The 25587-nt window shown below is 33.7% G+C and overlaps 2 protein-coding genes across 2 annotated transcripts; one reads left to right on the forward strand and one right to left on the reverse strand.

Moving 5' to 3' along the window:
- Positions 1-2153: 2153 nt before the first annotated feature.
- On the reverse strand, positions 2154-8198 carry LOC11438671 (2-oxoglutarate-dependent dioxygenase 11). The gene is made up of 4 exons (XM_003629121.4): positions 7753-8198; positions 6675-6922; positions 5589-5916; positions 2154-2592 (listed from the first exon to the last, which is right to left on the reverse strand). Exons 1-4 carry the CDS (start codon positions 8002-8004, stop codon positions 2356-2358), a joined length of 1065 nt encoding a protein of 354 aa, XP_003629169.1. The 5' UTR covers positions 8005-8198; the 3' UTR covers positions 2154-2355.
- A 2536-nt stretch (positions 8199-10734) lies between these two features.
- LOC11440539 (probable acyl-activating enzyme 2) lies at positions 10735-22710 on the forward strand. Its single transcript, XM_003629127.4, has 3 exons — positions 10735-10986; positions 13167-13391; positions 21044-22710. The coding sequence occupies exons 1-3, from the start codon at positions 10777-10779 to the stop codon at positions 22535-22537; spliced, it is 1929 nt and encodes a 642-aa protein (XP_003629175.3). The 5' UTR covers positions 10735-10776; the 3' UTR covers positions 22538-22710.
- Positions 22711-25587: the final 2877 nt, after the last annotated feature.

Below are 25587 nucleotides of genomic sequence, written 5' to 3' on the forward strand. Positions count from 1 at the left end.
CCTGGCCAAGTGTATATTATTTTTTTTTTAAAAAAAGTTTTATTTATAAAACCGAATATTTATTTAATTAATTAAATATTATAAAATTATTTTAATTAATTAAAAAATCGATTTTTTTTTATTTTATAAAAAAACAGATTTTAATTTAACTAAAATAATTGTAACATAGTTTTAATTTAAATAAACAACTTTCTTGTACTATACTATTTTTAAACAATATACATTATTATATTATATTGTTTTATTTTATAATTTGATAAAATATAATAACAGATTTTAACATACTTTTAGAAAAACAGATTTCAATACACTATTTAAATAAAATGTTTTCCAACAATAAACCTTTTTAGTATTTATTTTTTATGAAGTATTTTTATTTTAGAAACAGTTTTTAAAATTAGCAAAATTTAAAAAAAAAACATAAACACAAAAATTAATAAGTTAAGAGAGTTTTAATTACCAAAGTTAGAGAAATGTGTTGATGTTGAAGAGTAGAGTGTATAGAAATGGAGGAGTAATTTTTTTTTTCTTCTAAGTTTGAGACACTTGCAATGAAGAAACGGACCTGATTGTATATATATAGGCCAGGAAAAAAACGAGGGCTCCATCGACGGGTAGCCGCTCGCAGACCAAGTCAAATCCTAGCTAGGGCTAGGTGCAAAAAGGTCAGTAAAAAGCCACGACTTCATGCAATAAACGAGGGGTTTTACCCCTGTCACGCCTCCTGCAACAGCTGTTGTGCAGGTTGACTTGACAACCTAATGACAATAGCAGAGATTCTCTGCTGAATCACGCGTCAGAGGGGCAGTCCGTCGGATATGTCGTGGCTTTTTGCTGCAATTTCTGAAACATGGCAGGCGGTTTGAATTTTGATTTTCGCGGGCAAACCATACCAGGGCGTGTGTACATTTGTGAGGGCCTCACCCCTGTCAAATGGTTAGTGGTCCCCGAATTCCCAAAATCAATATACCAGGGGTTTTCCTTGGCTTAGGCCCTGACAAATTTCTTAGGGGTTTTAAAACCCCTGGCAATATGTCATATTTCTTTTAGTGCCCGACGGGTTCGGGTATCCCCGCCTCATCCCCGTTCCCGCATTGAATAATTTTTTTAATAAAAAATAGAAGTTTTTTTGCATCCCCAAGAGCAACGTTGTAATACATTATCCCACAATAAGCTCACTTTCACATTTGTTAGACAAAATGATTTAGTTGATCTTTAAATATCAATGGTAGTTTTTATTACAAGATAAGAGGGTACTTAGCAAGATAAGAGGGTGCCAACAGCAACTCCCTTCCCTTCACCATTATGAGAGTTGTAATTATTTCTATCTCTGTTTTTGGTCGACAGCTCTTTTGATGTTACAGTTTGTTGTGTTATTTGGCCAAGTGTTTCTGTTGTTACACTACATCATACATAGTTTTCTCATGAAAGGAAAACAGTGTTTGATTGATGCCAAGACTTAGGTCCTCGAATAAAAAATTAAATGTAATTTTACAAGTGTGTTGAATATCCTTGGATATTTATAGACACACCTATATATATTGAAATTTGTTGTCAAAAATCTACGTGAGCAATATGAATTCAGGTAATAAATTTAGAGAAATGCTAATTAAAAAAACTTTTTTTTAACAAAAAGTACTAAATAATAAAGTGGTGTAATTTTTTTTTGAAAGAAAGTGGTGTAATTATTATTACAGTAACAAAGTAACAACTTATATTTTTAAGATAAAATTTGATTTAATGTATTCTTTAAATAATATTCCAACCACACTTATCAACGGTACTCATAAATTTACAAGAAAGAAGCAAAGAGTTTTTTTTTTATTCATACACACTTTTCTCATTTAACTCTATAAGTTAGATTAAACTACATAGTTACTCTCTCGACCAAAATAACCCTTTTATTAGGCAAATGAGTTAGGATGATAAGGGAGGCCAAGTAGGGCAGGTGACATGCTATATTCTTCTTGATTGCACCTCTAAATATAGGATGTCACCATATGGTTCAATTTTTTTTCTTCTTCTCGTTCCTAATTAATTAGATTTAGCGTGTCATTAACTCCATAGACTAAAGAAGTTTTTATTGTTTTGATACAAACTTACATTTTAGGGTCCATCTAATATGACTCATGCTATTTTTAGTAAAACTCGTGGAAGTGAAACCCTAATCGGTTTATCACAAAAACTTGTCTAGTATCAAGAATAGAAAAATTACCTAACCAGATAGCGTAATACGTACAATACCATTCCTCTTGCAAGCACCAAATTCATAGATTAAAGCTTAGAACATTCACAACACACATTTTATTTCGTTTTCATTCTCTTCCATCTCAGAAACTTTCAAGAAGCATTTGATTAGAGTTTGAAAGCATCAATTGGCCTTTTTCCTTGTTGGTAGTACTGGAGATATTTTGTACAATAATCTTTTACTGGTCTGTATGATAATGGCCTTGACTCGTTCACTAGTTTGTCAATCGGTTGAATCTCTTTCTCCGAATCTGGGCGGCATAACATAGCTACTGAGAGCCTTGCCTTTTCTTCATTTACCACTGCTCTGTGTATTGGACTCTGAAAAATCCCATTGCTCATTATCTGTGTATTACATTCAATTTCAACAGGTTGTGTCAATCCTCTATATCTATAAAATATATAAAAAAAAGATGTTACTAACAAATGTTCTAAGGACATTATATAAACAACCTATAAAAAGAAATATTTCTTTGAAAACACACGTAAAAATATGTAAAAGTAACGAATACTCATCTTTCTATGCAAAACTTATCACCTTTGATTACTTAAACAATGTTTCGAGACACTTGTTAGCATTTTGCATAAAAAAAATACACTCTTTTGGGTTGGATATTTTCTATTAAATTTCATTCCTTCATTTAAATTATTTTATTATTTTGTCATTTTATAATACTATTTAAATTATAAATCTATAACAATATATAAAGATATTTATGGGGCTTACAAAATATATTTTTGGTTAACTTTTCCAAACGTTGCATTATACGCTTTATTCTTTTCCCTTTGTAAGATAGACTTGGGGCTGTCTGTATGTAGAACTATTAAGGTAAGAGATGGTATGTGGTGTACTTCTAAAATTCATAAACTGAGGTGGAGCTTTATATGAAAATTTAGAAATATCATTTCTGTTATGTTTCAATTACATCTGAGAGAGTAAGTTCCCACTATAACAACCTTATGAAAGTGTATGGACCTGTAGGATTGACAATCCTATACCCTTATAGTGTGTATAACCATACTCTGATAAATAGGTGCAACTTGACACCTGGAGGGGCGTAACAATCCCACAAACTCATAACTTAAATAGAACCCTTGTTTTATAACTGATATATACTTGTCTTAAATCCAACAAGGAAATAGAGGGAATTCAAGGAATGCTAACCACCGCTAAATTCGCCCATCTAAACCTTTTACTTTTTTGCAATCAAACTCAACTGGTTATGACGGTGACCACCTCATACGGTGGCACCTGGTTCAACTCTAAAATACAAACAACCGCCTAACATCGACAAAAGCGAAGAAAACCTAAGAAACAGTAAAAACTAAGTTTATTTACCCATTAAGAAACACAAACCTCCAAGAAATATGAATGGTTATGATGGTGACCACCTCTTACGGTGGCACCTGGTTCAACTCTAAAATACAAACCACCGCCTAACATCGACAAAAGCGAAAAAAACCTAAGAAACAGTAAAAACTAAGTTTATTTACCCATTCAGAAACACAACCCATGGTGGAAACAATAACCAAAAAGGGGCGGTTAATAACCACTACCGACGATTCTAAATTATGCCTAAATAGTTACGAACTTATGGCATAAGAACAAGAAAGAAACAAATCAATGCAGTAGAGTACCAACCTGTTGATAAGAAGTTTGAAAGATGGAAGAACTACCAAAACCTTTTATACCTCCCTCTAAAATGTTTGAACACCCAAATTCATTCATTCAGTGTAACCGTTCACATAGAGATATTGCACTCTCAAAACAAAGCAACAATCAAGATCATGACATTTGACCATTCTAACGGTTCAAGGAGGGATCCATTAGATACCCAAACATTGGGATCAATCCAACATGTGAGGCATTCCCTTGAAAACCAACGCTAAAAATTCACTTATGGGTAATGTGTCTATGTACTCAAGTACATTACTAGCATTTACACATGGCATCCACTAACCAAATGTCATGTCCGCTCAATCTCATCTTTGAAATACTTGCATTTAATGTCGAGTTTGATCGATGACCAAGTCACTTGCAAGGATATCGCCCCCTCATTCTATCATATGAACATGATAAGTTGACAAACAAAAAAGAAAGATTTTCGTGAGCACCATTCTCAAAGTAATTTCATTAGCTCCCCGCGAGCAAAGTTTCTCCCAAACTAACAAGTCCTTCATAGACTAAGAGTCCCTCCACCAGCGAAGTTCTTTATGAATTACAAATCCTCTCTAAGCAACATATCCTCAAAGCACCTTGCAAATTGCAATTTATCCATCACTAACGTCAGGTTTTCATACAAAATACAATCGTCATACAAGCATTACGCTCTCACGCATCCTTAAATGCTCAAGGTTTCTTGTGTACCATAAGTTCATTACGTGCATATAACTTTCTTCCATGTGAACTAATGACTCCTCATATTTGGTTACAACTTAAAGCTTCCCACGGGCATGATCTTTTCCTTAGCATGGAACATCCAACGCCTCGAAGTCATCACTATTTAATCCAAGAATGACAACTTGTGGGGCTATTGTTCTGGATGGTTGAAAAACATATGCTCACAGTCCAAGGTCCAATAAACAGGCTTAATTCTGCATTAGACACATAACCATTCTCACACCCCCTCTCCACGAGGGGGTGCTCGCAGAAATTTGGGGCAACGATTCAACACAATGATTCATAACTTCCTCCATCAATGCCAATCTGTAACACTTTACAATTACAGAGCCTGTCATCCATAATCACCGAACAATGGCAACACACGTCGAAATATTGGCAACCTGCACCTCCCTGTACAAGGAGACTTAAAGAGTCTCCTCAAGGTACGATTGATTTCAATCCCCCCAACTCAAAATATTGACTTGAGCGTTACAGTGTCTACAAGTACACCACCTCCAGCAGTTACAAGCACTCAAGAAAAACAAGCTCACTACACCAGACGTCGATCTGATCATATCAATATCTTATACTTATCGTAATTAATTTTACTAATTTCTATCAGTTTCAAATAATTAGTCTTTCTCTTAATTTTTAAATCAACGACGTGGTTGACATTATATTGAGCAATTATTTTATTATTAGTACAAAAGCAATATAAACATTCAAACAAAGTTGATGTATCCGGTTTGAATTTTAAATATAAGAAGAAAAAAAAGTCAAAAAAAATTGATGTATGTTCAAATGTTTAACTAGACATATAATGTTTGACTTTATTTTTATTTATTTTAAAGAAGGGAATAGTACTTCAAAACAAGTAAGATCCTCTCCATTTGGCAAATGATGAAGAGGATCTTAACTCCATCAAAACATAATTTCAACAATGAAAGTCATTACCTACCTCCATTAGATCACCAACATTAATCACAATAGCATCATGGATTATTGGAACTTTAAACCACTGGTTGTCTTTGAGAACTTGGAGGCCTTCTACCTTATTATCTTGCAGCAAAAAAGTTATAGATGATGAATCAGAATGTGGCTTCAGCCCCAGAGCATGATCAGCCATAGGACATGGAGGGTAGTAATTGGTTCTCATAGACATTGTACCCCTCTCTCCACATTCCTTTAGGAAACAATCCTCTTCCAAGTTCAGTAACTTCGCCATGGCCCTGAAAATTTCTTCATATAACTGCCAGACACATTCGGTATATTGTTGTATGGTATTCCTGCATTGACATATCCGCCAACACGATTCTTCATTTACATATTGATAGAGCAAATAATTGTGTCATAGTTATCCCCTCAAAAAACAAAAAAAGGTCATTGTTATGATTTACAAAAAAAGTTGTATATTTATAAAGACTATTTTTTTTACTGAGGCTAAAAACAAAAAATAGTACATCATTAAAAAAAAGGGGAAAAATATTATTTTTTAGGAAAATGTTAAACAGTGCTTCCGGAGCTAGGAGACACTAGTTAAGGAATTATAAAAGAAAATGTTTTCTCGGAAATTGTGTATTTTTTTACTTTTTGAAACTTAAAATAGTGTTGCTTTTAATGCTGACTTTATTTTTCTTTTCATTTTTAACTACTTAACTAATGCCTCAGAGACGCTGGTTAACATGACCTTATTTTTTAATAAGCTAAACTATTCCATCAAAATTAATACCAGAAAGAATCAAACTTGAGAATGAGCACACTTCAAGAAACCTAAACCAACATCACCCAATCAATACAAGTGAGTTTGGAAGGAATTTTTTTGTTAATTAAAGTGATAATCATTTTACAACATCTCCTATGAGATTTGAACTATATACCACAAGGTTATGCTCTGCAGAGATCGAAAATACATTTAAATGTAAATAGTTTATACTTCAAGTATAAAAATATTCCCTACAGCAAAATGTAAAGCTAATAAAGTATTAGTTACTTCTTGTACCAAAAAAAAAAAAGTTAAGAACTTAGTGGTGATAAGAATTTATACCTGAAATCAATGGGATTTAGGGGCCAAAATTTGAAATTCCTTTGATCTTCAGGATGTACCTTCAAAAATAATCTGTCACACCAATCAAGCCTTTGATTTTCTGAATATATTGTATCATTACCATATCCTTCAACATTGTTTGGTTCCCTTGCATATTTTTGCTTTTCTTCCTTTGGAAGTTCAAAAAATTGCTTTGAAACTTCCCTCACTTTGTCAAGAAACGAGCTTGTCATCCCATGGTTTATCACCTGAATAGCGGAAAACAGTTGAGTGAAAAAATAGTGCATGATACGGTATATTAGTGATGCGATAGAAAGAGAGACGATGTATTAAATTAGGAGAATGTTAACCAGTGTTCTAAGGACATTGGTTAAGCATCCAAAACAAGCAAATGTTCTTAAAGAAAGTTGTGTAATCACTGTTTGATCAAAAGTAACATCTTATATTTCGAAGATAAAATTTCTATTTGTAGAATCCTTAAGCAATGCTTTGAGGGCACTGGTTAGCAAGATCTATTAAATTATTGTACAAAAATAATGTCAATTAAAATATAATAGTTGATTTTAAAAACTTTATTACTCCGTCTTAAAATAATCGTTTCTTTACTATTTTTTTCATGTTTCAGAATAATTGTCACTTTAGAATACCATGCAGCTATCATTTGTTATTTTTCACTATTATATCTTTATTGGCCTTGCTAACAAGTGCCTTTAGGGCACTAGTTAATGATTCAAAAAAATAAAAACAATTGATAATTTTCATATATAAAAAGTTGCTTTTTTATGTTTCATCCAACTTAATTACTTCACTAACTACAATTAATAATGATATTTTAGTAAATAATAATAATTTTATAATTGAAATCAATACAATTAATCATTTCCTTAAAGATCCTTAATAAGAATATTTTGAGTGAGAGGGAGTAGTTATTTTCAATTTGTTTTTCTAATTTTGTTTGATTTATGAAATTCTAAATTGATGCTTGAATGTTAAGGAGGAATACATAATTAAAATAAAAGTATGTGTAAATAAATGTTTGCTGCTGGTACAAATAAATAAATAATAATAAAAATTAGACCAGAAAGAAGCCACATGAATGAAGTGCAGATTGAAGTTTAAGAAGCTCATGTTGTGCTGTAGATGGTAAAGTGAGGTTGGCAATGTCAATGATTGGAACTTGAAAATCTGATTCTGAAGGAAGAAGAGCATCACGAAATCCAACACCACCTTCATTATAGATATAATTATTTGGTGGAAGATTTTCAGAATTCAATGCCAACTCTTGAACTGATTTATTACCAACTATCTTTACCTCTGCCGACACCTCCATTTTTGTTATTGTTATTTGTGATGAAATCACTAAACAAGTCAAAAGAAGAAGCAATAATAATAATCAAACTAGACAAAAACCCACGTGTTTGAATGCAGATACTCATCAATTCATATGTGGTCCATTGGAAATTTCACATTATATCTTACCCTCATCTTATCTACCCAATCCATATACCAATCCTTTTAAGTGTTGTTTTAAAAGCCCGTGAGTCTCACTTGTGATGAAAACCCACGCGCTAAGTCTTAAATTATGAAGTTGGTTGTAGATACGAGTTCGGTTACGATATGATACGAGTATGTGGGTATAATACGATTCAGATATGTGGATACACGAATTTTTTAAAATTTAAGATAAGATACGACTAAGATACTTTGACAAAATTTAATAATAAAAAACTGCGGAAAATTTTTGAAGAAAATAAACATTGATTACTTTTTATCATTATATAATATTATAAAAGTCACAATTTTTCAAATAAAAAAAAAAGTCACAATTTTTTAAAAATAATATGTGATTAAAATTAACAAATGTTAAGTTTTCTTATAAACCATATTATTTTTTTATATGTTGGGATATGGACAGAAACATTATTAAAAAAATTCAACACAAATTTTATCTAATGTTGATTAATTGAATCTCCCCGCTTTTGAAAAAGATAAGCTAACAATAGGAAAAAAATACTCTCTCTTTCTCTCTTGCGACAAAACAGATACAATAACAGCCTTCCTTATCCCTTGAATCCAAACATTTCCCAAAAGATGTAGCCTTCAGGTTCATGGTGGTGCTTTGGGACCTCACGTCCGCACCATCAACACGCCCTCGTGGTGCTGGTTAGTCCGGCGGCCTTGCCGTCGTTCTATTGTTGAAGACTGCTTTCACCTCCGTCGCGAAGAGGGGTTTGGTTCATTTTAGATCGATCTGTTTGTTGAGTTCTTGCTTATGAAGCCACATGAATGAAGTGCAGATTGGAGTTTATGAAGCTCATGTTGTGCTGTAGATGGAGAAGTGAGGTTGGCAATGTCAATGATTGGAACATGAAAATCTGATTCTGAAGGAAGAAGAGCATCACGAAATAGTGTTTGAAACACTTGTTAACATTTTCTTTAATATATAACTCTTCAACAAGAAATTCTAATATGGTCACATGATCAAAGAAATAGTGTTTGGTCACACACACATAAAGAAATATTTTTTTAATAATAAGGAGAAAACTGATAAAAAAGATGATTGAATATTTTAAGTAAAATCTTTTTATGTGTGTGTAACCAAACATTTTGATTTGGTCTTGTGACTATGGAAGAATATCTTCTCTTCAACTAAGATAGTGAATTTTTGAAGCTTTTTTTTGGCAACCATTCAGTCTTTTGATGTGCACATCACTATGAGACTTGTCCCTAACTTAAAAAGAAAACCCAAACCAACTTCAAAATCGATTAGCCACTTTGATCTCTGAAATTAGATTTTTCCGTTAACTCTAAAAAAAATATTGAGCTGACATTTTTGTAGTGACAAGTAAGGCATGGCATGACAACAAGGACCAAAGTCCTAGTAAGCAAAATAGGTTCACATAAACTGCACAATGATTTATTTAAGTCAATTCTTTCAATCTAAATCACCCCAAAGTCCTAGTACGTAGACCTAATTAAATCATATTTATTACCAAGATTAACGAAGTAGTTCATGAATACTTCATACAATACTTAAATCAAGTGAATTGGATCCTATTTAATAATGAATCTTACACGATTGTTATGAAACTGTAATGTTAAATTCTTGACTAAGGAATTGATGCAATAATAGTGAGATAACTTGAAATTCATCCTAGCTACGTTAATTATCATGAAGAAACTGGTATGACACATGGAAGTGGGGTTTTTGGACTTAATTATGCCCATAGTATCCAAGCTTCAATATCATCATGGAAGGATGCCGACGATTGTTTGTTATATCTAAGTTCTTAATTTATCCACGGTTAAAGACTTAATTAGATGAATTAAGACTATATTATGACTTATCCGATATAAATAAGACTAGTGTTTACAAGATTGGAGTTATATTACACTTATGCTATTGATAGCGAGAGAATTTTCCCGAAAGCATCACGACATGCTTTATAGCCAAGTAACAATGTTTTTGGCGGAAAACATGGGAGGGAATTGATGTAATTAAGATAATTATATTTAGTGTAAAAAACCATTTGTAGAATTGTCACAATGTATTCTATCGGGATAACTAGCATTTTCCATTCAAATATTACACTATGAGTATGGTAAGTTTGGATCAAATAAGGTTTTATCGATATCATATTATAATATATATTATATACGTGACGCTTTTTTCATACTATGCATAATGCTCTTAAAATTCTAAGAACGATCATGTGTATTATACATATAAAGTTACAATATTATATATGTAAAAAATAAAGGACCGAAACAATGTCTTTAATCATAAAAAAATAAGTAATTCATCGAAAGAAACTTTATGGCTAAGAAGAAACATATACATGTGGTATTGTGTGTTAGAAAAAAAATCAAAATGGAAGTGGAGGCACTTGCCTACAGTAATACTAGTTAGGTTCGATATTTCAATTTTCAAGTATAGGTGTGGTCAGACATTTATGGTAATTAATGACAATTTAGTACGAAATTCAGTTTACCCTGTTTGCTGGTAAACTATATTTATTAGTCACGAATGAGAAAAATATTAAATGAAGTACTTCCATATGCTAAAATACTTCCTCACCGATTCTCACTCAAATTAAATCATATGGCATCTATTTTGCCATTCTCAAATGCTCTTGGAAATGCACCGTTTCATCACAAATATCATGCACAAGTCAATTTATCCAAACATGCACCATGTAGACAACAAAGAGTGGAAACAAAGATAATTACTTGCATAAACTTGGATCAAAAGGGAGAGCCACATTCACATAGGCAGACCCAAAATGGAAAAATAAGACGTCAAGAGATTAATGTAAGTGTTTTTTTCTTACTATTTTTTTGCTGAAAGAATGTATATTACTATTCTTGTAAAAATATTAATAATAACAATAATAATGGTGATAATAATAATCTGAAAATCAATATTACTAGCAAGTAGTATTATTTTTGTAGTTCAGAATTTTCACCCCGAAGGAGCCCTACTATATACAAATGACTTCAAAATAATATCATATATACAAAATTTACAATGCATTATAAAACAAAAAAGTTGATCATACAATGCCATTAAAGACATCTCAAGTTCATCACGTGCGATTATTTATATTTTTTTTTTTGCTAAAACATAATGAATAAATTTAAATTGATTTATTTGAGTTTATCTAGTGATATAAGTGTTTGCAAGATCGTTTGAAAGAACTCATGAAAACATTGTAAGTTTATGACATGTTCGTATTCATATGCTCTCTGAGACATATATCTTATAAAAAAAATAGCTTATAGTTTATACAAAAATAAATTAACTTTATTTTATATATTGTTTTAGAGAAGTTGTCTGGTTGAAATGTTTGTTGATAAAATTTCACTTATCGATGAACTTCAGGCTACATACTAGGGCCCATTCCCCAATACACTTGATTGTTAACATAAAAATAGCTTATATATAAGCATTTATTATGATAAACAGTTATGCTATAAACAATAAATTAAATCGAATTCAAACAAATTTTTCAGTTCTTCTCATAAAATTCATTTTTTTTGGTTATTATTTTTTATTCAATTTATTGGATTTTCAAGACATTTTGTTTTGGGTTCAGTTGTGGTAACTATATTTAATTTCTTCATTTTTCTACTATTTATTCTCTTGAAAAAAAGCAATTATTCAAAATTTTTGACAAAAGAGTTTAATTACAATACATCAACAATGTATAATTATGTTAAAATGCATCTACTGATGTATTTTTACGTCAATTAATGAATATGAAAATATGTTGGAATTGGAGGTCATATGCAATTAATGAATTATTTTGGTTTTATTAAAGTTCTGAAAGAGTACGTAAGATCTGAGACAAATGCATGTATTATTTTGGTTATATTAAAGTTTCTGAAAGGGTACGTAAGGTCGTAACGGAAAATGAATTTGTGCCACAAGCCACCTGAATATGAATGACAGAAAATGAAGAAAACGCTTGATGGTGTTTGGACGTTGTCTGTTAGGACCCACCTGCCACCTTTATATGAAGGCATTACTTGGTGGGGTCAAGATAGTTCATGGATACCACTTAAAAATATGTTTATATGGCTAATGTGTATTGGTTGGGGCAAATTACCCACCATTCTTCCATGGGTACCCTAGTTGTCACCTTAAAAGAAAGATCTATATTATGCACAAATGAAATCTTTATATTACTAGCTGGGTTTAAACTTATAGTTTTATGAGCTATGAAATCTCTAATATCTACACCAATCTTGATCTTGATTGACATCAAAACAAGAACTTCGCGCTGCCATTTGGCTCTCAAATTCAAGCCTTCAAGGTTGTCTATATTTAGAAGGAAAAAAAAAAATAGTGTTCAACTTCTCTCACCAAATTTAGAAGTACACATTCAAAAGGCATAAATATCCTTTAAATAAGAAAGTAGATTTTTTTTTTTGTCAAGATATAAAACAAGTTTAAACCGACTAAATATATTTTTTATTAATTTTTTTTAATTAAATCTATTTATATAATGGAAGAAAATAAGCTGTTTTTATTTTTTATTTTTTATAAGTAAACCAATATTTCAAGTCTTGAATCACTTATTCAAATTGTCTAATATGAGTCAAAATACTCATCCCTCCCGTCAAAAAAAATGTAACACACTAACACTTTTTTATTTTGTTTTTGGCTGTCGGGGTTTGAACCCTAGACCTTGCATATATTATGCATTGTTCCTACCAACTGACTTAAGCTTACGTGGACACACACTAACATGGTAAACTAACATGGTAAAAATTATTTTGACAAGAGGTGACAATTTAAGGGAGCAATTCAATATTTGTAAATTTGAAATGCCAAATTGTCATACACTTGGAAATTAGAATTTCAATTCCCCTCTCAATTTTTATTTATTTATTTTTTATAAAAGAAAGTGGTTTAAAATAAATTTTTGAACAATGAACAATTAAAACAAATTTTGTTAAAACTGGTTTCGTTTTTCTTTTATTTTTCAGGACGTTGTTCCAGGATCATGGGAATCAATGGAAGGGCTAGTTCATTGCAATGCAAATTCTGTTCCTTTGTCACCTATCAACTTCTTGGAGAGAGCAGCAAAGGTTTGTAGAGACAGAACATCACTTGTTTATGGTTCTTTGAAGTATAATTGGGGTCAAACTCATCAACGTTGTCTCAAACTCGCTTCTGCTCTCTCCCAGTTGGGGATTTCTCGTGGAGATAAGGTCAGTTCTCTCTGTCATACTATCTATCATTAGAGTTATAGTAATGTTTTAGGATTTTTTTTTCTTCATGTTTATCTATGTTACCATTTTCATGTTTCTTTTTTCACTATTGTGCATTTGTGTTTGGTGATCCGAATAGATAGATTTTGATATCATATTAATTTTTTTTTTTATTGCATCAAATTCATATTTACAAAATCAGCTTTTAAAGTGAGGGCTACATCGGTTTATAAAATATAGTCATACTTTATCTTTAATTAATGTGAGACTTAGTTTTTTCAATGGTTAATATATGTTTACTCCCTTGTAATATTAACGGTTTCTTGTTTACTCCCTTAAAAAAATATGTTTAGATTCCAAGTCTGTTATTTGAATATTCCTTGGTTTGGAATCTTCATGACGTCAAATTTCAAAATTTAAGCTACTTTTTGTCCCCTATAGTTTGAGTGAATTTCAGTTTACCCCTGCCATATCATCAATTTGATAGAACATAATATTTACCATAATTAGTTTTTATGATTTCACTATAATTATGCTATAACATAATTAGATAGTTGACCTACACTTGTATATATACATTCTATTCAGTAATGAGAAAGGCAATCATTCCATTATCTTACATGGTATCACCCTAGTCGGTCCCTCTATCTCTTTTTCTCTCAAACCCTAACCCACATATCTCAGCCGCTGCACCTCTCCATGTGCGTCGCCACTCCTCCCCGTACCGCGATCAAAACAAATAGTGAACCTGTTCTCACGCGCGATCTCTCATCCGTGCCCTCATCCGATCGACAACACATCATCTCCAATATGTTCGTGCAATTTTCTCCGGCACACGATGTCTGAATCTGATCACAGCGACAATAGCAGCAACGACAAAAACACCAACACTGCCACTCCTTATTACGGTAAGATGACACACACCTCCTCTTCATCGACATATTCCAAAACAAAGTTTCATCCTGCCTTCGCTGTTTCCAACATTAAGAATCACATTCATATTGTTCTTGAGATGGAGAAAGACCAATATGGCACCTGGGCCGAGCTATTCCGCATTCTTGCCCGTTCTCACCGAGTTCTACATCATGGTGTCCCTTCTAAGGACAATACCACACCAAGAGATACCTCAAGTGCTGAATTTAAGCAGTGGACCACCCTTGACTCCACCGTCCTTTAGTGGATATATTCTACAATCTCCACTGACCTTCTGACCACCATCCTGGAACCAAACTCCACTGCTGTGGAAACATGGAATCGTTTGACTGACATTTTTCAGGACAACCAAAATGCTCGGGCTGTCACTCTTGAGCAAGAATTCTCTAACACTCGAATGGATGATTTTCCCAATGTCTCTGCTTATTGTCAACTCCTTAAGATGCACTCTGATAAGTAGAGAAATGTCGGCTGTTCTGTCAAGAATAATCATATGGTCCTTCAGCTGATCTTTGGTCTCCTATAAGCTTACCGCAACATTGCTACTTTGATTCGCCAGAGCAACCCTCTTCCGGCATTCTAGTAGGCTCGTTCCATGCTCACTTTGGAAGAAGGCGGTATGGCTAAGATGGAAAACACATGCTCTCATGCTGCAATGCACACTGTTATCGCGATTTTCGGGTGTCAAGTCATAAATTAGGCTTGAACCTTTCAATCTTTGATATTCTCTATTTTTTCTTAGGAAGGGCAAAATTGAGAAAAAACCCTTAGATTCGAAGTTCGGGGGTCGTTTTCGCTACGGGAAGGTGTTAGGCACCCGGAACGATTATGGTATTCCATAAGAACCGTTCTCCTAAGCTTATTTCTACGCTTTATTTTTTTATTGCCTACTTATTGAAAGAAAAGAAGTTTTATTTGAGTGAAGAATGGGGGAGAGAAGATGATTGAGATCTTATTTTTATTTGGCTTGGAGGAGTTTTAACTCATTGCCTACGTACCCTTTTAAGGGATCAAAACCAAACGTAGTTCGTTCTCGAAAATTGTTTTTGTTTTTGTTGGTTGATTTTAAGTTTGAAAAAGGAATTTTGAAGAATGGAGATGAGAGGCCTCAAGGGCATGAGATTTGGAAAATGTGAGGTGGAAGTAGTTATTTTGCAAAATAAAGTCTAAGTATGATTAAAATTCATTGGGATTTTTTCTTAAGAAAACAAAAGGGAAATGAGGAGTTTTGACTCCTATTTTAGAAAAAAAGTTTTCAAGTGAGGTTATTCATATTTTTGGAAAATGATTTTTTTTTCTAAGCGTTGTAAAACCTAAGCATACATCTAAGCGGTAATCATGCAACGTGTGTGCGTGTCGGTGCTTGTGTTGGTGTACATCCCTTATAATGTCCATAGTCCTTTACATTGTCCTAGATACATGTTATGGTCTTTGTGAAGAATTTTAAAAGGAACTAATCTATCTAAGATTATTACAAACCCAATTGATATAGAAATGAATAGAAAAAATGATGCCAAAACTATAGGATGAATGAAATGTGAGATGAGATGGTTAGTATCATAAAGCATAAAAATAGTAGAAAGGTAAACAAAATTGAATAGAATAGCAAGAGAGAGAAAAAAAGTAATGAAATGAGATAAAGTGGTAAAAATACACCTAGAATTTAGGTATAACACTCATACATGCATATGACCTATAATTCCCTCATTATAGCCATTTTTTGAAAGGTTTGAATTTAAGCTACAATGTGAGGATCATAAGAGCACACACAAGCAAAGCATTATATCATATTCCTAGAGATATTTTCACACATTATTTCACATGCCAAAATATCACAATATGAAAAAATGCATCAAGAACATATATGGAATTTAATGAGCAAGAATTAAAAGAACAAAGTAAAGAAAATAAATGCAAAAATAAGCAAATAAATTCTAAAACTTAGAGGAAAAATCAAAATGATAGGGAAATATTTTTAGAAATTTTTTTAGAAGCATAAAACACCAAGAAAGTGTAAAAAAGGTATTTAAAACACAATTAAAAAGCAATTAAAAAAAGAGGCTCAGCAGGATTTAATCTGGTCCGCTAGATGAATCCAGAGGTCCAGATCTAACTCCCAAGATCACATCACAGCCACTGGATCAAAGATCCAAGGGTCCAAAAAAAAGCACAAAAGATAGTGTAAAAATGCAGGAAGCACAGTGACCGTTAGATCAAACAGAAGATATACCATATTCCACACAAAAAGTCACACACAGGATTCAAAATCAAACACACAGCAGCCATCAGATCTTGGAACAATCCAGATCTGATGGTTCACAGAGCGAGGGAACACAACAAGAGCACGCACGCGCGCGCGTGGGAACGGAGGGAGTATAAAAAGGATTTTTCACACAAAAAACTCACAAAACCTTTACCTCTTCTCTCTCTAAGTTAAACTTAGAGAGAGAAGCTCTCCCTTCTCTCTAAAACAAACACGCCGGAGAAGATGGTGGGAGGGTGGCCGGAGCTGCTCCGGCGCGGTGGCCGGCCGGTTTCCGGCGGCGGCGCCACCGCGTCGGAGTTTTTTTTTCTTTTTTTTAAATTTTTATACCAAAAGCTTCGTCTCCTCCTCCTCTACACAAATCCGGCACTAGTTTTAGCGAGAACGGTTCGGTTCGGACTAGATCTACATTTTTCTTTGAAAATTTTTTCACACTTTTTTTTGAAAAAAAACCACGGATCTAGATATCCTTTTCGCTCTAGTGTCCGAATCCGGCCTCAAAATTTTCAAAATCCGAACGTACAAGCCTAGATCTACAAATACATATCCGTAACAAACTTTTTCACACTTTTTCTACACTACACATATGCGCGCGAAAACGGAGAAAAAGAGGAGAGAAATGTGTTACCTCTGTCGTAGAACGGAGAAAAATCTTCGGAAAACTTCGAGTCCTCCTCTTCTCCTCGCGCGCGCGCTATGTGTCCCGTCGGTGTTGTTTTTGCTCGAAAATCCGGTACGTTTTTGTGTTGATGTGATGTTTCGCGGTGGTTTTGAGTGAATCCGGTTCGGATTTGTTGATTTTGTGGTGGTTGGGGCTGTTTTGGAGCAGACCCGGTTTGGATCTGTTGATTTTGGTGATGAAGTGTTCTTGGTGTTCTTGGTGTTCTTCCTCTTTTTCTCAGCTTTTTTCTGTTTTGATTCTGTTATGGATGAGAGAGAGAAAAAGATTCTGTTTGAGACTGATTGTGATTGATTTTGATTTTTTTTTTGACTGATTGTGATGGATCTGACACATTTACTATTTATAGCCTGCCATGTGTATTGGAGACCCAATGGAAAATTGACACCTGGACTGTTTTGGACTTAAGGACTAATCTGCAAAAAAGTTAATATGAGGACTAATCTGCAATAATAAAAAAAGACTAAAAAAAATGCAATTAAAAAAAGTATTGGACAAAAATGCAATTTTGGGACCCTTTTGGGGGACCGAAATGTAAATAAAAAATAAAATGAATTAAAATTGGTAATTGGTAAAAAGGTAAAGTGAAACGAAAAATAAAATCAACAAACGGACTAAAACGAACAAATTACCGACATGAGGTATTTTAAAATACCTCCCTGTCGAAATTTTGACAGGAAAAGACCAAAATGCCCCTAGGGACTAAACTGACTCAGATGCAATTTTTGAAATGATTTTTTTTAAAAAAAGACTCTACAATGATTTGTACAGACAAGTTAGAAAGGCTCAGAGGCAAACACAGGGACTAAAATGGGTTCCACTGCAGGAAATGACCAAAATACCCTTTTGTATGACTTTATGAAATAAAATGCAAGAAAAGTAATGCGACGTTTCAGAGAGTTCTTAAATGACTTGTAATGTCAGAAAAGACAGACAGAGGCAGTAAAATATGTTTAAAAAAAGAGTAAAGATTCAGAGAAAAAATAACAGAGAATTGACAAATATCAGTGTAAAAAAGAAATTTGAACGAGTATTTTTAGGTCTAAAATCAGGGTATAACACACACTACTCAGCCGAAACCTACTGAAGACACCTCTCATTAAGGCAACCGCCGCCTCGGTAACCGTTCTCACACCTGTGGCAAGCAGGGTCGTGGAGGGGGACGTGGTAACTGCAGTGCACCTCAGTTTGGAGGTCCCAACGCCCCCTCACCTTAGTGTGCTCCTCCCTAGCAACAATAACAACAATACCCAATGTGGCAACAATGGGGTTGGACTCCACCACCATGGGCTATGCCACCGTTTCCGTATCCCACCTCTCAGTGGACACGCCCTGCCGGTCCTCCTAAGCAGCCAGGCATTCTAGGACAGTGTCCTCGGGTGTATGCAACTTCTACCTCATCTCAGATACTGACATCATTGAGACAACAATGCACACCATGTCACTCCACACTCCTGACAATCAGTGGTACATGGATACTGGCGCAACATCTCACATGACCGCATCACTAGGTAATCTCTCGTCTTCTTTTCCAGTAAGTATTTCAAATCAAAAAATTATTGTTGGCAGTGGACATGGAATTCAAATTCACGACACTGGACACACATAAATAACCACATATCACCATCCCTATTACTAAGCTGATCTCTTACATTGACTCTGACTGGGGTGGATGTCATGTCACTAGACGCTCCACATCCGGGTACTGTGTTTTTCTCAGCGACAATCTTATCTCTTGGTCTTCAAAAAGGCAGCCTATTCTCTCTCGTTCTAGTGTTGAAGCTGAATATAGAAGTGTTGTGAATGTTGTGTCTGAATTATGTTGGATCCGAAACCTTTTTCGAGAGCTCCATTTTCCCATTCATCATGCCACTCTGGTATATTGTGACAATGTCAGTGCCATATATCTATCGGGTAATCCTGTGCAACATCAGCGTACCAAACATATTGAGATGGACATTCATTTTGTTCGGGAAAAAGTAGCTCGTGGTCAAGCATGTGTACTTCATGTTCCCTCCAGATATCAGATTGCAGACATCTTCACCAAAGGGCTCCCTCATATTCTTTTTTATGACTTTCAGACTAGTGTAAGCGTCTGTGAACCTCCTGCTTCGACTGCGAGGGTGTGATAGAATATAGGGTTAATGGTGCTTTACCCCCCTGTAATATAGGTCATTTTTGGTTTTCCCCCCTGTAAAATATTTTTTTTATTTACCCCCTGTAAAAAATATTTTTTTTGGAATACCCCCCTAATAGGTCATAAAAAAATGAAAAAATTCAGCAAAAAAAAAAAATAAAGTCGTTTTTTATGACCTATTAGGGGGGTATTCCAAAAATTTCTTTTTTTACAGGGGGGTAAATCAAAAAAAATATTTTACAGGGGGGAAAACCAAAAGTGACCTATATTACATGGGGTAAAGCACCATTAACCCTAGAATATAATATTTGTCATAATTAGTTTTAATGATTTCCCCGTAATTATGTTGTAACATAATTAGATAGTTGACCTACACTTGTATATATACATTCTATTCAGTAATGAGAAAGACAAGCATTCCATTATCTTACACAATTATGTACAGTCAAAATTCATGAAGGTCAAAAACCAAATAATCTTTAAATTACAGGGTTTTAATCTAATGTTTTTTTCACAGGAAGTAAACCATAAACTACTAATATTACAATGGTAGACATATATTAATCCTTTTTTCCAATACTACAATTAGTGGTCTTAGTAATTTTGTTAAAATCATAACTATACGTGCTTCATGCAATTCTAAAGTTGGAATGGTTCTTATTGGAGACAAAGTTAGTTATAAGTTAGTTAAGCGCTACTTATCTTAAGTTTACTTTGCAAAAACATTTTCTATTTTTCTCTAGTAAAATATGTGTTAATTTTAATTTGCTAATAAGAAGACGCAAGACTCTTAAAATGAACTACCGTCACTACTAAGAAAAGTAAAATTAGAGAAGGAAATTAGTGATGGAAAAAATCAAATTTCTCATAAATTTCTTGATCGCAAAATTTAATGACGGAATTAGAGAGGAATTTCACATTTTCCCTCTCTAAAATTCCCTCACTAATATTTGCTTTTTTAGAAGTGCGTCACGAAGAGAGATAAAATGATAGTTAGGGATATTTTATGAAAATAATGAAAACAATTCCTTTCACATTTCCAATATTTTAAAAAAATGCACACAAGTGTTCACTTCAAGAGTCTTATCTCTTTGTCAGGAAGTAAAATTAACACAAACTTTAGAAAATGAAAATAAAAAACGCTTTCACAAAGTAATAGAGTCTCATGTAGTGATTACTGACCAAGTTATCATTTAAGGTTATTTGATAATTAGGGTATTACGTTTTCAGAAAGTGGCTACTGTGAAAATTGGGAAGAGTATATGATAGGTGACATTTTTGTTATGAATGGAAAGAGAATAAGTGTAGCTAGTCGCTTATTCTAGCATATAAGCCTGTCTTGCTTGTTTCTAGGCTAAATTGCAGCCTTAACAAAACTACAACATGCAACTCTTCTCAAGTCTTTAATTTTCTTGAACTATCTATATCTATTCCTTCAGTTTTCTAATTGTTTGCTGTAGTATTTAATTTGAATATAACGGCTTAATTTCGAGATGCTACTTTATTTTTCTTTTGTACTATCTTGCATTGATGTTTCTATAATATGTGTTGCACTGCATTGTGAAGTGTGGTAGTTAACTTTGATGCTCAGTAAGGTGAATGAACAATCCCTGATGCTGTTTCATGTTGATTGTAAACAGGTTGCCACACTAGCACCTAATGTCCCTGCAATGTATGAGCTGCATTTTGCAGTACCAATGGCTGGAGCCATTCTTTGTACTCTTAATTCACGCCTTGATGCAAATATGGTTTCAGTCCTATTGGAGCATTCACAAGCAAAGATTCTATTCGTAGACTATCAACTACTCGAAGTTGCTCGAGGAGCATTGGACCTCCTAGCCAAAAGAGCGAAAAGAAAGCCGATTTTAGTCATGATCATCGACTCTGATTGCACATCTAATATTGACATTACTTCAATTAGTTATGACTATGAAAAACTTATAGCTATTGGACATAATGATTTTGATATTGTGAGGCCACACAGTGAATTAGATCCTATAAGTATAAATTACACCTCTGGCACTACATCTAGGCCTAAAGGAGTTGTCTTCAGTCACAGAGGTGCTTATCTAAACTCTCTCGCAACCGTTCTACTCTTACAAATGACCCTCTTTCCTGTTTATCTTTGGAATGTTCCATTATTTCATGCTAATGGTTGGTGCTTAGCTTGGGGAGTGGCAGCACAGTTTGGAACCAATATTTGTCTAAGGAAAGTCTCTCCAAAGAACATATTTGACAATATAATTAAGCATAAAGTAACATATATGGGAGGAGCTCCTACCGTTTTGAATATGATTGCGAATTCTACATTGGCCGATAGAAAGCTGCTCAATCACAAGGTAGCAGTGATAACTGCAGGTTCCCCTCCACCGCCACAGATCCTTTCGATGATGGAAGAAAATGGTTTTAATATTACTCACATGTATGGCCTCACAGAAACATGTGGTGCAGGAACTTTTTGTGCTTGGAGACCTGAGTGGGACATGTTACCTCCTAAAGAAAAATCAAAGATAAAAGCTAGGCAAGGTGTACCACATGTAGGGTTGGAGGAACTTGATGTCAAAGATCCTTCAACAATGGATAGTGTTCCGGCTGATGGAAAAACGGTTGGTGAGGTAATGTTTAGAGGGAATACAATGATGAGTGGTTATTTTCAAGACTTCAAAGCAACAGAAGAAGCATTCAAAGATGGTTGGTTTCATAGTGGCGATCTTGCTGTGAAACATTCTGATGGTTACATTGAAATCAAAGACCGGTTGAAGGACATAATAGTATCTGGGGGAGAAAACATCAGCTCAATCGAGGTAGAAACGGTTTTGTATAGCCATCCAGCGGTCTTAGAGGCTGCGGTTGTTGCTAGACCTGATGATCTATGGGGCCAAACTCCTTGTGCGTATTTGAAATTAAAAGACGGGTTTGATGCAGATGTTCAAGAAATAATAAACTTTTGTAGAGATCGTTTGCCGCATTTCATGGCTCCAAAAACAGTCATTTTTCAAGATATGCCGAAAACTTCAACAGGTAAGATACAAAAGTTTGTTTTGAGGGAGAAAGCAAAGGCCTTGGGAAGCATTTCTGGACCCCTAGAATGTAAAAGAAAATTTGTTAAGTGCTCAAGTCAGTATGAAGAATAATCAATAAGAAATTTAATATGTATGCAATTTCACTTTTATTAGAATATAGATAGATAAGATTGGATGTATATCACATTCTTATGAGAATTTATTGGTTGATCAAGTTATGTTGAGGACAGAAAACTGCTCAATATTAATACATATTTCAAAAAAGTAGATAATGGAAACCTTAATCTATTCGATTCTCAATTTTAGTTCCAGTAATCAATGATTGTTCTGCATCATATTTGGGATCTTCTAAATACATGATTATGAATCTTATATTCTTGTTTGAAAGTAGACTTGGTACATGTTTTGTAACAATTTCTTTGTTATGTTCAATTTAGGAGTAAGTAAGGGGGGCATTTTTAACTCAGGCAAATAGGGTTAAATGAAACTCCTTGTGCATATTTGAAGTTCAAAGAGTGGTTACTAAACGTTTGGCTCATTAAGTGACTCCTAAAACAATCATTTTTCCTAGAAATGCCATAAACTTCAACATGTAATTAAGATACAAAAGTTTGTTTTAAGAGAGCAAGCAAGGCCTTGGACAACATTTATTGAGCCCTGAGATTTTTTGATCTGCCCTTTAAATTGTGGGACAACTTTTTTATTTGTCAGGTGTATATCGTGGACAATATAATGCACAAACAACAACAGTGTAATGCACGAACAAAATAATGCAAAATTTATTATAATACACTTCATGATTTACATAGACGTTGATGAATGCAAATATTAATTAGAGCAAAGGGGAGAGAGCGGGTCGTGGAAAGTGTGAGGTAAGTTAGGGCGAATATAAATGATAGGACCCATAAATCCAATTTGTTAAGGTTTTGAGTCGGTATATCACTGCAACATGATTGAAATTTAGTAACAATTGAAAATTGTAACCAAATCAAGAAAAATGCTACTAATTAAATTTAGTAACATTTGATCAATTGTTAGATAAATCCTGTGTTACTAACCATCTTCAGTAACATTTTATATCATTATTTGTAACAATAAAAAAATGTTACATATTTATATTTTGTAACACTTTTTGTATGACCAATAAACACTAAAAAATATGTCACATTTATATTTTTAAAAAGGAAAATGCTAGATATCAAGAATGATTTATCAAGAAAGATTCAAGAATGACATGGCACAATAATCACCTTTAGATTTCAGTCTCATTTAATTTATTCCTTTCATAAAAAAAAAAAATACATAACACCCACTACCCCATGATTTCTGGCCCGACAGAGATTTTATTGGCTAACATTAATTTCAGGACAATTTCTTGATAAAATCTAAGGGTGATTATTCTGCCATGTCATTCTTGAATTTTTCTTGAGAAAATATTTCTTGATATATAGCATTGCTCTTTTAAAAAAGTTGTAAAAAGTGTCCAAAGTCGTCTAGACTAAAAATTGAGAATCTACCACATTTGCCTTTGCTTTCACTTCATTCGTATTTAAATTAACCAACAATATTTGAAGATAAATTTCATTCAGATTTACAACTCCAAATATTTACCCAAACAAACATTTGAAATTTGATTTCATAATTGAAGTGAAGAATGCAACACAATTTCAATTACATACCATAACTATTAGAAGTTTTTGTCCCATAAAGCATGTAAAGGTAAGATGAACAATGTGCAATAAACCTTCTTTATGATGACTTTATTCACTTCAAGTATTTCTCTGTTACAGTCTTCCTTGGGGCACTGATAGCGTACAAACCATCTTCAGTGCACACACTCCTTATATCAGCTCCTAGAAAGAACAAAATCTATGTTGCTTAGAAAAGAAAGTAAGTTGCAAAAATTCCTCAAAACCAAAACAAGTTTTGACTAGAAAGGATATATGCGGAATACTCAAGTGCTTGCAAAAAATTGATGGTCAAAAGGTAAAAGCTAAATTAAAAATTGCCCAGTTGTTAAGATATTCTTACCAGTAGAGTTAGGGCGAAGCCGAGCTGGAAGCTCAAAATGGATATCCCTTCACAGTTCATGATTCTTGTGTGTATCTTGAATACTTGTGTCCTGCTCTCTAAGTTAGGAAGCCAAATTCAACTATACGATCCAATCGCCCACGCCACAATAGTGCTGGATCAAAAGTGTCTGGCCTAAAAATAGCGGACAAAAAGCCATTAGCTATATGGTCAGCATTGTTATACCCTGTTTTTGGACCTAAAAATACTGGGCCCAATTTCATTTCAAACTTTGTCAAATGTCAAATTTCAACTGCACAGTTCAATTTGTCTCTGCTACGCAGTGTTTTCAATCACATTTTTACCTATGTTTTCTTGCATAAAACCTTTCAAAATGTCTTTACTTGTCTTGTAAGTCATTCAAAAGTGTCTCTGAATCATTGCATTGCTTTTTCTACAGTTTATTTCAAAATTCGCAGGAAAGTCATACAGAAGGGTATTTTGGTCATTTCCTGCAGTGGGACCCATTTTCATCCTTGTGACTGTCTCTGAGTCTTTTCAAATTGTTTTTTTTCATTTCATCAGTAAGCTTTGTTAATTTCGTTTCAAACTTGCGTCTGAGTCAGTGTCAAGTCAATTTGAATCTGTTTAGGTCGTTTTTAGCCCTAGGGGCATTTTGGTCATTTCACACAAAATTTTGGCATGGGGAGGTTACTTTGAAGTACCTCATTTAGGCCATTGGTTCGTTTTAGTCCGTTTTGTCAATTTTATTTTTGTTTCGCTTTACGTTTGGTCAAATTGCGTTTTTTATTCAATTTTATTTTTTATTGTTTTTTAGTCCCTCAATTGAGGTCCCAAAATTACATTTCAGTCTAGTTTCTTTTCCAATTTTCATTTTAGTCCTTTTTTGGTTAATTACAGTTTAGTCCTTAGGTTTTGTTTTTTGCAGAAAGGTCCAAATTTCTTTTTTTGTCCAAAGCCGTGCCATTTCTTCTCCAGATCCAGGTGTCATGCTCTCATTGGCTCAAGTGTACACATGTCAACTATATAAACAGTGAGTCAGATTCAGAAGCAATGATCGCACGCCACTTCACCAAAACAGATTCAATTTTTCTCTTTCTTGTCAGTTAGATCAAACCAAGAAAATCACA

The sequence above is a fragment of the Medicago truncatula genome, chromosome 8, assembly GCF_003473485.1.
Source record: "Medicago truncatula cultivar Jemalong A17 chromosome 8, MtrunA17r5.0-ANR, whole genome shotgun sequence".
Classification (NCBI taxonomy): Eukaryota; Viridiplantae; Streptophyta; class Magnoliopsida; order Fabales; family Fabaceae; genus Medicago; species Medicago truncatula.

Excerpts from the sequence above, each read along its gene's own strand:
- LOC11438671 (XM_003629121.4), bottom strand. The coding sequence starts at position 8,004 with ATGGAGGTGTCGGCAGAGGTAAAGATAGTTGGTAATAAATCAGTTCAA. Across the intron at positions 6,923-7,752 it reads ATTCATGTGGCTTCTTTCTG|GTGATAAACCATGGGATGAC; the intron begins GTCTAATTTTTA and ends TCCGCTATTCAG. Across the intron at positions 5,917-6,674 it reads CTAAATCCCATTGATTTCAG|GAATACCATACAACAATATA; the intron begins GTATAAATTCTT and ends ATGTCAATGCAG.
- LOC11440539 (XM_003629127.4), top strand. The coding sequence starts at position 10,777 with ATGGCATCTATTTTGCCATTCTCAAATGCTCTTGGAAATGCACCGTTT. Across the intron at positions 10,987-13,166 it reads TAAGACGTCAAGAGATTAAT|GACGTTGTTCCAGGATCATG; the intron begins GTAAGTGTTTTT and ends TTTATTTTTCAG. Across the intron at positions 13,392-21,043 it reads GGATTTCTCGTGGAGATAAG|GTTGCCACACTAGCACCTAA; the intron begins GTCAGTTCTCTC and ends GATTGTAAACAG.